We start from the raw sequence: 18813 nt of genomic DNA, 5'->3' as shown, positions 1-18813 counted from the left end.
AATAAAATAAAATGTAAAAAAAAAAAATTTTAGTTAGCTATAAAAACCCTGTAACGTTATCATATCGTAATGTGTGAACATTTAAAGTTTCATATCGAGTTAAACGGATAAATGTGTAACTACGGGTGCTTTGAAAGATTTCAAAAACAATTCGATGAATGTTAGTCTCTTCAGATAAACACAATCGCTTTGTCTTTCTCGTTTAGCGCACTCGCTGATGCCTCGGTGTTGTCAGGGGCAACAGTTATTTTTCCGCTCCAAATCGCCTTTATTCCCATCACCGTCACCTCATTGGACGTTTCCCCCGTCAATCCGTTATTTTTATCGAGCTGTGATTGGCTACCGCACGTGTCAGTCAAAAACAACGCGATTCTATTGGCTGAATCCCAAGGACGCGATGTGAGAGATCAGCTGTGGCTCGTGCGCGTACAGGCAACAAGTGGATTTACTGATTTCGAGTGAATTAGATTCTTTAAAGATCACATTATGGAGAGAAATAAATACGTTTAGACACATATATAGTTAAAGCCGTGTCCCGCGTGTATTAAAGAAGTGGAAAGGAGCCGTTAAAGTAGAGTTCGTGTTCCGATAGCAGCGTTTAACGGATTTACGGTTACGTCTGCGCAGTTTGATAACATGCGCGCGCTATTGTGAGTCCAGGTGTTTTATTACAGGTGTGTAGGACAGTAATAAAGGTGAGTTTATGATGTGTGACTCCGGATCAGATGAGGATATATCGGCTGAGGACGGAGGATCGACGGAGTCCGTCCGCAAGGTAACGTTAGGTGGACTTTCAGAGTTCTGGCTCCATGAACATTACTTAATATGTCACATGTTAATTTATTACTTATTGCTTAACATTAAAACCAGCAACGCAATAAGAAATAACAGGTTGAGGCACTTACCCAAAAGCACCATGGTATTACCATGGTCTTTTGGACATCGTAGCCTATTGCACCATAGCAACTGATTCAATATATTCACAAACTATGGTATTTACATGGTATTGTTAAGTATTAAAAGAATAACATGGTGATAGCATGTTTTTAGACGGATACCATGACATTCTTTGAAGTCCTTGCAATGAAATTAAGTAAAAATAAAAATAGTAACACATTAGTTAACATAAACAATACTTGCACAGAATTTATTAATTAATGTTAACGGTAAGTTCAACATTTACTAGCACAATACCAAAATCAAACTTTGTAACTTATCTGTTAACATTAGAAAATCGACTGAACATTTAACATGAAGGTTAATAAATGCTGTAAAATATGTTGTTAATTGCTAGTTCATGTTAGTTAATGGATTAACCAATGTCAACAAATGAGACCTTATTGTAAAGTGTTGCCTTAAAAATAATAATAATAATAATATATATATAATTTATTATTTTTGTATTTTATTTAGATTATATACATGTATTTTATTTGTTTTGTGTATATACACACACATTAAATATTTTATTTTTGTATTTTATTTATATTATATATGAATATGACAGAACAGAACAGAAGTGCAATGGTTATATTCAAATGCTGAGAGAGGCAGTGAGATTAAATTCAAAATATGCAAATTTCAGGTGATGACACCTGGTGTGTGTGTGTGTTTTAGGGATGTGACCCTCTCGTCTCAACCCAGCGCAGCAAGCTGCAGCAGCGGAGAGCTAAACTCAACCAGCAGATCAACAGAGAGCTTCGTCTGCGGAGCGGAGCTGAAAACCTTTACAGGTATCAGTATATCTGCTAATACCGAGGTGCATGTTTTTCATAACAACACACACTATGCCCAACACCCTGCCGGACCCAGAGCTAACAGGAAGTGACCCGTGACACGCCTCTCTGTTGATGTTGTGTTCTGGGTTGCGATGTGTATTTATTTAGCGGTGGGTGGTATGACCAGAATCTTCCGTTACAGTATGAGTTGCATGATAAATTGCAAACATTTCACCAGATATACTGCAATATAAATGGTGTAGCATAATGGCTATCAGTTGACATACTGTATTTATAGTTTTACACAATACATAATGTTAAAGTGACGTGTGGATCGTGTCTTTTTTCCAGGGCCAGCAGTAATCAGAAGGTGAAGGAGACTGTTGCATTAGAACTGAGTTTTGTGAACTCCAACCTTCAGCTTCTCAAAGAAGAACTAGAGGAACTGAACAGCAGTATGAACGTCTACCAGACAGAGAGGTTGGTTACAACTTTCTGGATCTGCACCTGGCTCTCTTTATTCAAGCATGGTTTACTTGGTTACCTGATAAGTTTCAGGATAACTTGGCAGTGAACTTGAAATGCCTGCTGCAGTATTCAGCCTTCCAGCGAGCAGAAGTTTGGTATCACACTTTGATAATAACTGGGTAAACTTGCTTGAAGGATAGAAAAATCACAGGTTTATCCTGAAACAAGCAATGAAATCATGTTGGATGAATGAAATTCTTCATTTTAGATCAGCATTTCCCAAATCAGAACATCAGGTTTGAAGCATGCAAAACACATTTGTAGTTTTGTTTAAAGAAATAGTTCACCCAAAAATTACAATTTGTTGAAAATTCACTCACTCTCAGGTCATCAAAGATGTAGATGAGTTTGTTTCTTCATCAGATTTGGAGAAATGCAGCATTGCATCAGTGTCTCAGCAATGGATGCTCTGCAGTGAATGGGTGCCGTCAGAATGACAGTCCAAACAGCTGATAAAAACATCACAATGTTAAAATGCCTTGATAGATTTGTTGTTGTTCAAACACACAGCTTTTGTCTTCTCAAGATGTTAGCTGATGGACTGGAGTGGTGTGGATTACTTGTGGATTGTTTTTATCAGCTGTTTGGACTCTCATTCTGACGGCACCCATTCACTGCAGAGCATCCATTGCTGAGACACTGATGCAATGCTGCATTTCTCCAAATCTGATGAAGAAACAAACTCATCTACATCAAATATATAATTCTAATATTCACCAACGGATCATCTTTTTGTCGCAGTGAGACAGTCAGTGTTCCCATGATTCCACTGGGGTTGAAAGAGACTAAAGAGATTGACATGGCAGTCCCTCTTCAGGTGAGATAAACGCAGATTTCATGTCAACTCATTCAGTGTTTAAATCTGTCTAGTAACATTTTTTCTCTGCTGTTTCATCAGGATTTCATCGGTGAACATTACAGTGAGGACGCATCTCTGTACCTGACTGAGATCCGGGATTTTATGGAACTAAGACAGGTCAGTTCAAGTCAACATGCAATGCTGATCACAACACAAATTACTTATTAAACATGCACTAAAGAATAGGAACATGTATTAAAGCTACACTATTTAAATGAAAAAATAACAAAATGTTATAAATGAAAGAAATCCATTTTCCAAACCATGTCCTCTTTATTGTAGGTTTATCAAAGTGCATTTGGCTAAAGTAGCTCTGACTGCAAGTAGCTTGAAGCTGTTGTCACAACAAACAACAAACAAGAAAAATCAACTATCGATCATTCAAACTGGCAATCATGAGGGAATCATCAGTGCTATTTTACATTTACTGCTAGAGGACCAATACTTACATAGTGTAGCTTTAAAGGGGTCATATGACGTTGCTAAAAAGAACATTATTTTGTGTATTTGGTGTAATGCAATGTGTTTATGCGGTTTAAGGTTCAAAAAACACATTAATTTACACATACTGTACATTATTGTTGCTCCTCTGTGCCCCGCCTTTCTGAAACACGCTGATTTTTTACCAAGCTCATCGTTCTGAGAAGAGAGGCGTGCTCTGATTGGCCAGCTATCAGGTGCATTGTGATTGGCCGAATACCTCAAGTGTGAGACGGGAATTTATGCCCCCTTACCGTAATGTGATGCCGTGTCCCGGCGCGACGACACAAAAACAATAAAACCCATTATAAACGAGGCATTTGTTGCATCCAGCGGGGACATAATTACTGATTATAATGACTTATACTATCTTTTTACACGTCGTGTTGCATCACGCCACGTAAACAGTACCATGTCTGCATTTGTGACAAACAACAAGCACTACTCTACACTGCTCAAAACTCGCGTTTGAATAGTCAGTGGCAAAACATACTTACAGGCTGTGAGTCAGAAGCGCCAGACTGTTCTTGCAAAGTTGAAACTGCCCCACTTTATAGAAACAGCCTTTGAGGAAAGCTGGCAGCTACTTTCTCTCAGGTTCAGGAAATAGTCCTCCGTAAAATGCGCTGCACACACTCTAATATTTAGGTTGAACTGTTCTGGAACAGTGTTGTAAATACAACTTAACCACTGATTTCTAGTTGTGTCCTCTTTTGGACGCCCAAACAAAGTAGTTTCTCTTTCACAACGAAACACAGCGTCTCCAGGACATGGCGGTGTTTTGCAAATCTCCCCACACCGAGACGTAGACATGTGGGGGCGTGTTTAAATGAGCTGTTTTAGGGGGGCGTGGTCGAGTCTTAACTTTTATAAAGAATATCTCTTTGGTTTTGAGACTTTAGTCTTTGCAACTTCAGGGATCTTATCGATGCACAAACAGCTTGTAACACTCCAAAGAGAAAGGAAAACTTGAAATCGCATCATATGACCCCTTTAAGAAGGTAACTACAGTAAATTTTAATTTCATCTTGTTCTAAAGTAACAAAATCGTATTTGCTGAATGAAATCCAATACTTGTTTCTTACTAATTTTGGGTGCCGATTCCAAAAATGGTTGCTGTTTTGCTCACTTCCTCAAAAAATATTATGCATTTCATAGCATTTTTGCTTTTGACATCCATGTGTAAGGTGAAGAAGTCTCCAGCCAGATTACAACTAGCTATTCGTTTAATTCTCAGCCTATTTTTATATGTACGAATGATTCTGAAGACATTATGCATGAATTCCATTCCTTTTTCCAAGTTAAATTATATTTTTTTGTCTTCAAAACTTTTGACCTTTGACTGTTTTTGTTATTTTGATAAGTGCATTAAAAGTGATACATACAGTAGCCTATATATCATTTGAAGTATCTTTTTTCTTATTTTGTGGAAAAATGGAAAAGTTTTATTTATATTTTTGAACTCCGCATCATCAAATTAGATAATATTAGGACTTTTTTGCAAATCAGCAGAATTTTTGGTCAAGATGCAGAGCTGTGTTTCATTAGAAACACAAGTCAAATCGTTATTTTTGAGCTGAAAATGATTTCTTCAGTCCTCACCTCTCTCTGTAGGCCATGCGAACTCCCAGCAGGAATGAGGCGGGACAGGAGCTGCTGATGGAATATTATAACCAGCTCTATTTCCTGGATCAGCGCTTCTTTGCACCGCACAGAAGTCTGGGAATTCATTTTCACTGGTGAGACACACTGTTGTACACAAACACATGAATGATCAGCAACAGAGCTTCTGATTGCGTGTCTCGTCGCAGGTACGACTCACTGACCGGCGTGCCTTCAGTCCAGAGAGCGCTGGCGTTCGAGAAAGGGAGCGTTTTGTTCAACATCGGAGCACTTTATACTCAAATCGGAGCCAGACAAGATCGCTCGACACTGACTGGCATTCAGAACGCTATCGATGCTTTCCAGGGAGCAGCAGGTACTGAATCATCTCTGTCTGTTTTTCTGGGTCATCACAGTATGTTACAGCTATATTCATATGCTTATCAGTTAAAAAAAATGTCAGTAAATTCTGATAGTATCACTCTGTTTATATTAATAACAACATTTGACACTCTTTCAAACATGTGTCGGCTCAACAAAAATTTTGAATTATGGCCCTTAACTACAAATATTATCACACCGCACCTCATTTATGTGCATTATAGCTTCTTAATTCTTATTATTTTTAATTAAACAATACCACTTCACTTTATAGTATACTCTACCATTCAAAAGTTTGGGTTATGTTTTTGAAAGAAGTCTCTTTTGTTCACCAAGACTGCATTTATTTGATCAAAAATACAGTAAAAATTATGAAATATTACAATTTAAAATAGCTGTTGCTATGTGAATATATGGGTAATTTTTACATTTAAACGTAGACCACATTATTAGATTACCTTTTGACTTTATGAATACATATAAATGACAGCTTAATTATTATTTTTTTTAGCTTTTTTGTGCAATTATTTCAAGACCACATTTATCGTTTTTTGTCACAGGTGTTACCTTCTTTAGCAATATTAAAAGTTTTTATGAAATATTATTTCTAAAAAAAATTTCAGCACATGTACTTGGAGTTACAGAAAAATTATGAAAATGCAAGAAATAAGGAGATTATGTTTTATTTATTTAATGTGACAGACAAAAACAATACAGTAACACAGCACAGTAACACCAGTGACATACATTAGACCTGATATACTGATCGTCACTGGTGTTATCCGTAAGGAAGGTAACACCAGTGACAGTAACACCAGTGACAATTTTCATGAAAAATGCATTTTACAAAATGTCTGCTGCAAGGTATCAAACCACATGTTGTCAGTCATGGTATACTCACTAAATTAAGTAGTTTAATCCATTTGTATTATAGTTTTTTTTTACATTTCCCTGACAATAAATAGGTCACACCAGTGACATCAACTAAAAGCTTCATATGAAATCATGAGATAAATGAGAGAATTTATCATAACTGAAAAGAGACAGTGGACTAAACATGGGCCTTTTTTTCATAGATGTTTAGAAAATAGGAAGGAGGAAGTCGAGTGATGTCATCAGTGTGATTCTTATTACAAAATAAAAGACTTTTGTTAAGCGGTAACACCAGTGACACAACTCCAGGGGACCACTGTTTTCATTATATATTTTATAATATTTATTTGCCATTTTGTTTTATGCCATTTGTATCATATATTTGATAGTTATGAATAGACTTTTGTATTTTAAATGGTAGAAAATCCTGTTTTTGACCTCAGAATAAAGCACTTTCCCTCTGTACACGGCTGTGGGGACGAGCAGTTTTGTGATACTTGGAATTCTATATAATTAATACAAAAAAAATAATGCCACATTGATGGCTCAGGAAGGTGTAATTGTTCAAATAACATATTGTTTCATTTTAAAATATAAAAAAAAGTAAATTTTTGTAGAATGACCCATATATTAAAATGTAATTTATTCTTGTGATCAAATCATTACTCCAGTCTTCAGAGTCACATGATCCTTCATGTTGATTTGCTGCTCAAGAAACATTTCTGATTATTATCAATGTTGAAAACAGTTGTGCTGCTGAATATTTTTGTGGAAACCGTGATACATTTAATTTTTCAGGTTACTTTAATGAATAGAAAGTACAAAAGAACAGCATTTATTTGAAACAGAAATCATTCGCAACATTATAAATGTCTTTAGTTCACTTTTGGTCAGTCCTTGCTGAATAAAAGTATTCATTTTTATTAAAAATATTAATTTTTTATAAATTTTAATTTAATTTCTAAAAATATTTGAACATTTTAATATTTTTTTATAAATATTATAAAACATTATTATTTCAATGTGTGTAAAAGCAAATGTAAATTTTTCCCATTATAAAATGTAGCACAGATAAAATAGGACATTCAGATTGGCTGAAAACAGTAGTAGGTCACAAGGTCAGCACACAAATAACACCATTTCCTGAGAATGACCCCTGTGCCTCGTCTTCTATATGATATAAACTAATGCAGACGTCTGAATAATCTGTTTAATTTTAAGCATTCATGATCCCAATGTAAACTGCATCACAGCTGCTGACCTGAAGATCTGAAGCCCTTTGCTTATATAAATCACCTTGTAAACGTGACGTGTGTGCGTTTGTGTGTGTGTGTGTGTGTGTGTGTGTGCAGGTGCGTTTCTCTACCTGCAGGAGAATTTCTCTCATGCACCCAGTCTGGACATGAGCAGCCCTGCACTTAGCATGCTGGTCCGTCTTATGGTAGCTCAGGTAATGAAAGAAAGAGGCTCATATACACTAAATATACATTTTAGATTATGATCTACTGTAATGTATTTGAGGAGTGATCATGTAACAAGTCACATATTTCTGGGTTTATTATGTGCAGGTTCAGGAGTGTGTGTGTGAGAAGGTCATACTCAACATGCAGGACAATAACCTGAATGTGCTTCTGCAAGCCGCCCAGGAGGCAGCGAGGGTAAACACACACACACACACACACACACACACACACACACACGCACACAAATGAATACATGTTATGGGGTTTTATTTGTTAATAACTGTGTGTGTGTGTTTGTAGGTATCAGACGTGTATTCTCTGGTTCTTCAGGCGATGTCAGTGCCGTTACTGAAGGACTACGTTCCCTTCTCCTGGATCTCTATGGTTCAGGTCAAAACGCATCATTTCAGAGCGCTGGCTCATTACTACACCGCTGTGGCGCTGTGTGACTGTTCAGGTGAACTACTGAACATCTCTGTGTGTTTACTGACTGATGATATTTTGCGTACATCACCGGGCAAAAGTTTAGAAAGATTAGGATTTTTAATGTTTTTGAAAGAAGGCTCCTCTGCTCGCCAAATCTGCATTTATTTTATTAAAAGTACAGTAAAAATAAAATCAGTGTTATCAATGTTGAAAGCAATGTTACAGTAGCGTTCAAAAGTTTGGGGTAAGTAAAAAAAAAAAAAAAAAAATGTATTCAGCAAAGACAGTAAAGATATTTATAATGTTACAAATGATTTGTTTCAAATAAATGCGGCTCTTTTGAACTTTCCAAAGAACAGCATTAAATTAAATGTATCACGGTTTCAATAAAAATAGTGGGCAGAATTCAGCAGTTTTCAAGATTGATAATAATCAGAAGTGTGTCTTGAGCAGCAAATCAGCATATTAGAATGATTTCTGAAGATCATGTGACACTGAAGACTGGAGTAATGATGCTGAAAATACAGCTGCGCATCACAGAAATAAATTACAGTTTAACATATATTCAAATAGAGAACAGCTATTTAAATTGTAATAATATTTTACTGTATTTTTTTTTTTTTTTTATCATGAAAACTGACCCGATCTACTTTCTTAATAAATGTTCGTGTTTGTATTGTGCTCGTCATTCTAAAGAAACAATCTTTTATATAATGATCATTTTCATTAAAATTGCAGGCTTACTGATATTGTTTTTAACAACTAACAGGTATGTCTGATGAAGATGATGATGAAGGTCGAGAGATTAAAGCTCTCATTCAGGTTCACACCAGACGGCCGGAAAAACTCAATCTTCATGATCCAGAGGACAAACGGAGACTCGGTTTGTGTCCTGGGATGCTTTTTCTGAACAGAGATGTACAGTTTCAGTGCAGGTGAAAATATACTAATTTTATTTCATTTTGAAGGTAAAGCTCATCTGCGTAAAGCCATCATACGTCACGAGGAAGCCCTGCGTCTTCACAGCGTGAGTAAAATGCTTCGAAAGATGGACATCCTGCAGGAAGTTCTGTCACACGCTCATGCACGCTCGCTGGAGAAATACTCTGATATTGATCAGGAAGATGATTTCTGTGAGGTCGCAGAGGCTCCGGAGATCCAGTGTGAGTGTTTAATATGCTAATCATGTTTATGAACAGTTACTGTTAAATCTATGTTAAAAAGTCATTTGCTCTGCTGTTTGCGCACTACTATACTACTCATGCTAACCTCACATCAGGTTTATTATCATTATCTAAAACTAAAACCACAAAAAAATGTGTTACTGAAAATAAAATAAACATTAACTGGAATAAAATTAAATATAAAAAAAAAAAAAAACTTATTTCACCCAGTTACCAAGTAAACATTTCTCACTTTGGTATACTAAAATAGCTAAAACTGAAGCAAAAAATAATAATATATAAAATATACATATTAATATAACACAAAATAAAATTACTAAAACTTGAACAAATATTCAAATTAAAATGGAAATATAACAAAAACTAATTCAAAAACTTTTAAAGGGTCATGAAAAACCTAAGATTTTAGCAGTTGTTTGTGTTGCACATCTTAGAAGACAGTGTTAGCATCCGTTAATTTTAATTGTTCAAGAAAACTGGTTAATTTTTAGCTTTTTTGCGCTCTTTTCGTCTTCTGGGTTTAAAGGGGTCATCGGATGCAAAATTCACTTTACAAGTTGTTTGAAGTGTGTTGGAAGTGTGTGTACACAGCCATCCCATAATGATAAAAATCACCCAGTGTTTTTTTTTTTTTTTTTAAAATCCTCTTTCTCAAATCAGGCCGTTCTGAGACTCCTGTCAGAATGACGTAGTTCTGTACAGGCCCCTCCCACGATAGTTGATTGACAAGGCCGTCTTACCTTAGACCCGCCCTGAGTGAGCTGAGAGCTGTCTGCCATCGTGTCGACTCCAGTGCAGGGGAAGACAAGATGAATATAGCAAAATATAGTAATGAATATAGCAGTCGTCATTTACTCCTGACATCTAAGCCGCTGAAGACGCAGAGGATTAACGGTACTTTCATTTTGATCCCCGCTGATCCCCGATCTGCGTAAATGCGTCTGTGTTCGCGCGAATCATTCGTGATCCAGCTTTATCTACAGAAGAAGTGAGTATAAAGGTTTGTATCAATCTTTGCAAATCGCCTTTCCTAATAACGTGCTAGTTAGCCAGTTTCTAAAGTAAACAGTACTGCTCGTCACGGTGTGCAATATATATCGTCTGCGATAATATCGTAATTGTTGTTTTAATGATGTGCAATTTCACATTATCGAGTATTTTGCAAAAACCAAACAGAACCAAACATGACATATATATATCATTTCATATAGTTAAAATCACATGAAGAGTGCTGTTTTTTTTCTTCAAAAATAAGCATGATTACAAATGTGATGTTGATTTTATACAACAGTTCAATAAACAATAAGTTAATATTAAGAGACTTACATTTTAGGCATACTTGTTAACAGTGACTTGCTGCCACCTGCTGGCGGTTTTAATTTCACATTCAAAGTATCTTTTCATTTTAAAATAATTTCAAATATCAGTATTCAATGTTTGATGTTTAAAATGCATTTAAATTAAGGTTAAAGCACTCCATGTCCCTGTGAGCTGCATTAAACAGTGTGTAAATACATCTAAATGCCACTTCAGATGCAACTTCTGCAAAGATTAATTTTGTTGATGCTGGTTTCATTTGTTTGGTATGTCTTATTATGCTAATTGACTGATTAAATGTAAAAATTTGATTCAAAAGATGCACACTTTTAGGGAAAAAAATTGCTTTATTAAAAGTAAAATAGCCCATAAAAGGTAAAAATCAATTTAAACTTATATGAAAAGGATTCATTTCTATCAATGATGTGAACTGACCACACAGAATATGAAGAATATCAAAAACTGCAGCTGTCCACGGTAGTCAGATATCAGCACAATAACACACTCGGCAAAATATTGTTTAATTGTCGTTATCGTAAAAATTAAAAAAAATATCGAGATATCATTTTTTTTCAATATCGCACACCCCTATCGTCACCGCACGGAAGAGAGGGGCGGGGTCAGCAGAGCTCATTAGCATTTAAAGCAGCATGGACTAGAATGGCTTGCTAAAAACAGAGCTGATTTTGACAAGGTAAAAAGGTGTTTTTTACACTACCATTGAGAAATTTTAACCAAAGTATGTTATAGACTTTTCATTAAGACCCTAAAGTGTCATATCAACTTGTGGAAAATGGGCATCCGATGACCCCTTTAAAATCTACTTTGTGTTGACGTCACAGTTTGTGACTTGGCAAAGGACTATTGTACTTTGATGATGCGTCAGTGTCTCATAATTATTCATGAGACTGCGTATTCTTATCCAATGAGAAGATGCTTCAGCATGACTGACTCTTCAGACTGTGAGATTGCGTACATTAACTGAGAGAAGAAACATTCATGGATCAAAAGAGAGTGTTTGTTTTAGCAGTTTTTACAGCTCATTGATGCAACCCATTATGTAAATGCCGCAAAAAACAATACTAGTATCTCAGTGATACTAAAATAACACTACTCTACATTATGCAGTATGCATACTTTTGTCCACAATGCAGTATGCTTAACTTTACCTTCCATTTCTAGTGTGATAATTGAACTAGAAGTGATTACAGTGCCATTTTTGGCTGTATTTGTAATTAAATATTGCACTGCGGAGTACATACTAAACGTAGCTATTTGTTTTTAAAACAGCATGCATGAAATAACATTTCAAACAGCAGTACGTTGTTATATGACATTGCTAACATATGTGTATGTTCAATTCCACATTATTTAGCATTTTCTGCATTTTTGTCATTCTGTCAGATTTTGTTTTTTAAAAAATGTCTAGTTTATATTTATATATATATATATATATATTTTTTTTTTTTTTTTTTTTTTATTTAAGTTTTGGTTTAAATTATTTTAGTACATCAGGTTGGACTAAATGAAAATGAGAAACATTTCTTTGGCAACTAGCTGAAATAAAATAAGTTTGTTTTTATATACATCTTTATTTTATTTCAGCTAATGTTTATTACAAGTAACAAAAAATGTTTGTTTTTTTGATGGTTTTAGTTACAGTAAAACTATAATCCTGTGATTCCTACACATGATTTGCATATGCACAGCAGACGTAATGTATGTAATGTAATGTAACGTAATGACGTAAACATAGCCTTTTTTGTCTTGACATGACCCCTGACTTTTGACCTTTAACCTTCCTCCAGCTCACACACAGCAGAAGCCTGACATTAAAACTCCTGATTTCTGCGGCGTCAGAGTGACTGATATCTTCCACCGACTGGTAACTCTCACACACACACAAACACTAAACACGTCTGGAACATTTCCAGCACATTACAGTGTTCACCTCTGTTGTGCGTGTGAAGGGGCCGCTGTCTGTGTTCGCCGCTCGAAACCGCTGGGTGCGGAGACACGTGTTTGGTTCGAGGAGAGGCGGGGCTTGGGCTCACGCTTCGAGGTGATTCGCCAGTTCTGGTTGCCGGGGTGTTGCCAGGGGGATGTGCTGCGGTAAGAGATGTCATTAGTGACAGTAACATTTAAAACACTTGTTATTATTACATTATGCATTATGAGCTTGTTTTAGGAGGCGGGACTCCGTGAGGGCGATTATATCGTGGCTGTGAACGGCGCAGACTGCAGGTGGGCCGAACACGCTGAGGTCATTCACGCGCTGAAGAGCTGCACAGAGAGAGGACTAGAGCTGGACGTCATCACTCTACAGTCACACGAGGTACAGCCTGTGCACATGTGAAATAATTAGGGCTGGGTAAAAAGTATTGATTTCTCGATTGTAATCAATTCTCAATTTTACGAAACGATATCGATTCTTAAATCCCAAGAATCGATTAGTCTAGCCTGTTTTCAGTTAAAGTGCCCCTATGGGGCATGAAAGGTTCATATTTTGGTTTTGGGAATCCCCAACAACAGGTTGACATGCATGCAAGGTCAAAAAACACTTTCATTGTCTTATAATATGCATTTATTTATACCGTACTTGCTCAATCACTCCCAAACGATTCACTTAATTTTTCCAAATCCCTCCTTTGCGTGACGCTAATCTACAGTGATTGGTCGACTTCATTTCCATCTCATCTCGCCTGTAATGCCTGATAAAGCAGCGTTTGTGAGCTCAGTGCTGCTTTGTGTACAGCGTTACCGGGGAACCTGCTATTTTACCGCTCCGAAAGCGGCACCTAGTGGCAAAGAATGAATTTACATTTTCATTCAGACCAATGCGAAAAGACCAACAAGTGGGCGGCAATATGCTAATGTTTCAAATGATTCAGAGTCGACTCTTTCTTTTGAGAGACAATAACTTTATACACGGTGCACTTTCAGATTTAAAACTTTGCAGGATGTTTTCATTCACTTAGAGCTGTGTTACACACTTGACTTACTTATATGATGTATTTCCTGTATTTGGAAGTGAGGATGAAGACCACAAGTGTATGTCGAACTTTTCATTTGCAAATGTTGTACAAAATAAATATCACCACTACTCATCTTTGCACCAATAAAATGTGCAACACTTTGTTTTTCTATCAAATTATATGTAATAATATCTCATTATTATATTAATATCGATATAGATCGCTGTAGCGCCTCAGTTCAAGAGAAGCGGCAGCATGAAATGTGCGTGAACTGATCATCTCCTCTGCTTTAATAACAGTTTCAGCATAAAATATACATACATAAACATCCGAAGGTATGTACCAAAGGTACCGGTAGGTACTTACCGAAATCGGTATCCTGTCTTATGTAATCACTCAATCAGTGCAAAGATGTTAATATTATTGAAATGTAGAAATATTATTATGTAATTGTAACTTTATTATTATAAAAACTTCATTAAGTATAATTTAAGTTTGTATATAAATCAGTTAATTTTAACCTTCAATAGTATAGTAATGTAACTGGTTCTCATTTATATTTTTTTTCCTTGAGAAAATTTGTCATATACCGTACCTGATATGTGACCCTGGACGACAAAACCAGTCTTAAGTGTCAATTTTTCGAAATTGAGATTTCTGCATCACCTGACAGCTGAATAGATACGCTTTCCATTGATGTATGGTTTGTTAGGATCGGACAATATTTGGCTGAGATACAGCTAGTTGAATATCTGGAATCTGTGGATGCAAAAAAAATCAAAATATTGAGAAAATCGCCTTTAAAGTTGTCCAAATGAAGTTCTTAGCAATGCATATTACTAATCAAAAATGAAGTTTTGATACATTTACGGTAAGAAATTTACAAAATATCTTCATGGAACATGATCTTTACTTGAAAAATCGATAATTTTGACCCATACAATGTATTTTTGGCTATTGCTACAAATATACCCCAGCGACTTAAGACTGGTTTTGTGCTCCAGGCTCACATATATATCCAAAATAATCGATATTGAATCGAATCAAATCGAATTATAAATGGAATCAAATCGAAAGCTTGGGAGTCAGAATCGAATCATAAAATTTGTGTTAAAACCCAGCCCTAGAAATAATAGAGCCTTTCATATGTAATAATACCTGAAAAATCAGTTTTTTGAAATGGAACAGCTTATTGAATCTTTATACAAAATCTGAAAAAAAAAAGTTTTTTTTGTTGAGTATCATAATACATCAGGATTTTATGGCTCATATATTCTGACATAGTGAGAATACAGAGGAAAAAACTATTTAATTTTATTCAGAGACTCATACTGGTCAAAATATGCAATTTGGTGCAGATGCTGATATTTATATGATGAAATTCTGATGCTTGTAATGTAAATCAGTTTTTGAAATAGCTTTGAAGCTACATTAAATGGATATGATTTAAAGCAGTAAATCATGTTTTCCTAGGTTGAGAGGAAGACGAATCTCTCTCCTGCCGGTGAGAAGGAGTGTCAGTCGGGCAGCCAGAGGAGAGCGGGTCGGGAATACGAGCGCGGATCCTCGTCTCTGTGGAACCGGAGCTGGAGGAGCGGCGGCGTCACCAAGAGACTCGGAAGCACCTTCAGCCTTTCCTTCGGTAACTTCAGAGAGAGCGAATCCATGTTCTGAAAGCACACGAGGAAAAGAAAAGAAAAAGAAGAAAAGCACTGTTTTACTGACTAGAGCACAATTATCAGATACAATTATGTTTTAGGAGCTGAACAAAAATTAGCTGGTTTAGATGAACATGCTGGCACAATTCTACATGCATTTTATCATGTAAAGTTATTCAGAAGACCTACCATGACAGAGGATTTTATTAGACATGAAGTACTATACTGTCATAGTCCAATGCTTTCAGAAAATAGTGTCTTGCAGCAGCTCCAGAAGGCATTGAAGGAATTAGTAGGGTGGCCATATGTGCCATTTATACGTCCTTGCCATGATTTCTATATTGCCTAAAATATCCGGTTTTGGCTGTTTGCACTGTGCAGATCGATCGTTGTATGACATTCATAAGAGCTATAGAGAGCAGAGCAGACGGCTCCTTATGTTTTCGAATCGCTCTTGTGGTACTTTGGTGTCATACAATGATCGTTTGCACAGCGCCACTTCGAGTTGAACGATCAAACAAACATGTTATTTGCATCGCTTTGATCATTCTCTGTAGATACTTTCTCACGCGCCATGAATTGGATTATGTACAATGCCTGCATGTTATTGGTCAAACTACTTTGGATGTTTTAGGCAATATAGAAATGATGGCAAGGACGTGTCCATAAAAATGGCCTGTATGGTCACCCTAGGAATTAGTCACCCGAGAATGAAAATTTGCTGAGAATGTGCTCCCCTCAGTCCATCCAAGATGCAGATGAGTTTGTTTCTTCATCAGATTTGGAGAAATGTAGCATTGCATCAGTGTCTCAGCAATGGATGCTCTGCAGTGAATGGGTGCCGTCAGAATGAGAGTCCAAACAGCTGATAAAAACACCACAATAATCCACACCACTCCAGTCCATCAGTTAACATCTGGAGAAGACAAAAGCTGTGTGTTTGTGAGACGTTATTAACTTCAGACCATTGCTTCCAGCTAAAATATACAGTCATGGCCAAAAATATAGGCACCCTTGGTAAATATGATCAAAGGCGGCTGTGAAAATTAATCTGCATTGTTAATCCTTTTGATCTTTTATTTTAAAAATTCACAAAAATCTAACCTTTCATTGGATAATAAGAATTTAAAATGGGGGGAAATATCATTATGAAATAAATGTTTTTTCTCTAATACACATTGGCCACAATTAATGGCACCCTTTTATTCAATACTTTTTGAAACCTCCATTTGCCAGTTTAACAGCTCTAAATGTTCTCCTATAATGCCTGATGAGGTTAGAGACACCTGACAAGAGATCAGAGACCATTCCTTCATCCAGAATCACTCCAGACCCTTTAGATTCACAGCTCCATGTTGCTGCTTCTTCTCTTCAGGTCACTCATGTTCTACAGGGTTCAGGTCAGAGGACTGGAATGGCCAGCAGAAGCTTGGTTTTGTTCTCAGTGACCCATTTTTGTGTTGTTTTTGAGGTTTGTGTTTGAATTATTGTGCGGTTGGAAGATCCAAACATGGCCCATTATAAGATTTCTAACAGAGTCAGTCACTTATTGATTTTTTATCTGTTGGTATTTGATAGAATCCATGATGCCATGCGTCTAAACAAGATGTCCAGGACCTCCAGCAGAAATATAGGCCCACAACATCAAAAATACAGCAGTATATTTCATTGTACACATGGGGTACTTTTTATCCCTGTGTTCACCAAACCCATCTTGAGTGTTTGCTGCTAAAAAGCTCATTTTTTAGTTTCATCTGAGCATAGAAGCCAGTCCCATTTGAAGTTCCAGTCGTGTCTGATAACTGAATATGCTGGAGTTGGTTTTTGATGAGCGAGGACAATTTTTCTTGAAACCCTCCCGAACAACATGTGCTGATGTAGGTGCTGTTTGACCTTTTTTTTTAAAGGTTTTCTGACCCCGAGACTCAACTATTTTCTGCAATTCTCCAGCTGTGGTCCTTGGAGAGTCTTTATCCACTCAAACTCTCCTTCTCACCGTGCATTAGGACGATAGACACACGTCCTCTTCCAGGCAGATTCCTAACATTTTCTGTTGATTGGAAATTCTTAATTATTGCCCTGATGGTGGAAATTTTAACTGCTCTAGCTTTTTTCTTAAAGCCACTTCACTAATTTGTGAAGCTCAGTTATCTTTTGCTGCACATCAGAAATATATTCTTTGGTTTTTCTCATTGTGATGGATGATTAAGAGAATTTGGGCTTTGTTTTCCCTCCTATTTATATTTCTGTGAAACAGGAAGCCATGGCTGGATAATTTCATGTTCATAATCACCCTGGAGTGCTCAAAATTGTGATTATGAATGGGAATATACTTCAGAGATATTTTACTCATAAGAATTTCTAGGGGTGCCAATAATTGTGTCCAACATGTATTTGAGAAAAACATTTATTTCATAATAATTTAATATTTCCCCCCATTTTAAATTCTTGTTATCCTATGAAAGGTTAGATTTTTGTGAATTTTTCAAATAAAAGGTCAAAGGATTAACAATGCAGATTAATTTTCACAGCCTCCTTTGATCATATTTACCAAGGGTTCCGATACTTTTGACCATGACTGTAGGTTCATAAAAACGCTTTCTCCAGTATAAAAGTGGTCTGGTCTGAATCAGGAGAGAAATCTGCACAGATCATAACACCATTTACAAGCTGAAACAGTCCAAAACAGCAGATTGTGGGTGAATTTTGATGTGAGAGACAACAGGATGGACTTTTTTACTGGAGGAACAGTTATTATGGATTTTGGACTTTTAGTCGAAAGTTAAAAATGTCTTGATGGATTTGTTTCAGCTTTTGTCTTCTCAAGATGTTAACTGATGGACTGGAGTGGTGTGTATTATTGTGCTGTTTTTATCAGCTGTTTGGACATTTTCAGCAAATGTTCATTTTTAAGTGAACTATTCCTTTAAGAATGTATTTTTGCACAGAAAACGATTGTGGGTTTATTACATCTGTTTTTTTGTGTGTGTATTTTATGTTTATTAGTTGTTGTCTGAAGCGATTTGTTTCCCAGCATTCCAGCTGCACTCTGCCTTGATGATTTAAAACTGCATATCCTGTGCAGGCCTCTTTATCATGACAAATAAATCAAGTTTTTCATTTAAATGCACATGTAAAAATATCATTCTGATATCGTGCTTGTTTATGTCCATAATAGTGAACTCTAGTGAGAAGGTAGTTTGAGCCTTCTAATAAATAGGCAGCCATTTAAATACCTAGAATCTCGAATAAACTCTTTTGTTAGACAGAAATGTAAAACACACCCTGTATATTCCTCACAAATACTCCAGCTGCTGGATTTTTGGGATGAAATCAGGTTCATTTTGTG

General features: G+C 36.3%; 1 protein-coding gene across 1 annotated transcript; it reads left to right on the top strand.

The window, feature by feature from the left end:
- Nucleotides 1-399: 399 nt before the first annotated feature.
- Nucleotides 400-16368, top strand: rhpn1 (rhophilin, Rho GTPase binding protein 1). Its single transcript, XM_058755205.1, is given in 17 exon segments — nt 400-775; nt 1618-1733; nt 2070-2198; nt 2988-3063; nt 3145-3222; nt 5200-5324; nt 5397-5563; nt 7794-7891; nt 8010-8099; nt 8205-8361; nt 9100-9213; nt 9299-9493; nt 12640-12716; nt 12802-12852; nt 12854-12943; nt 13020-13166; nt 15280-16368. Coding segments are annotated over 17 exon segments (1983 nt in total). The 5' UTR covers nt 400-703; the 3' UTR covers nt 15481-16368.
- The last annotated feature ends 2445 nt before the right edge of the window (nt 16369-18813 follow it).

Source organism: Onychostoma macrolepis, chromosome 20 (assembly GCF_012432095.1).
Source record: "Onychostoma macrolepis isolate SWU-2019 chromosome 20, ASM1243209v1, whole genome shotgun sequence".
NCBI classification, from domain to species: domain Eukaryota; kingdom Metazoa; phylum Chordata; class Actinopteri; order Cypriniformes; family Cyprinidae; genus Onychostoma; species Onychostoma macrolepis.
This window is presented reverse-complemented; position numbering and strand designations above follow the sequence as displayed.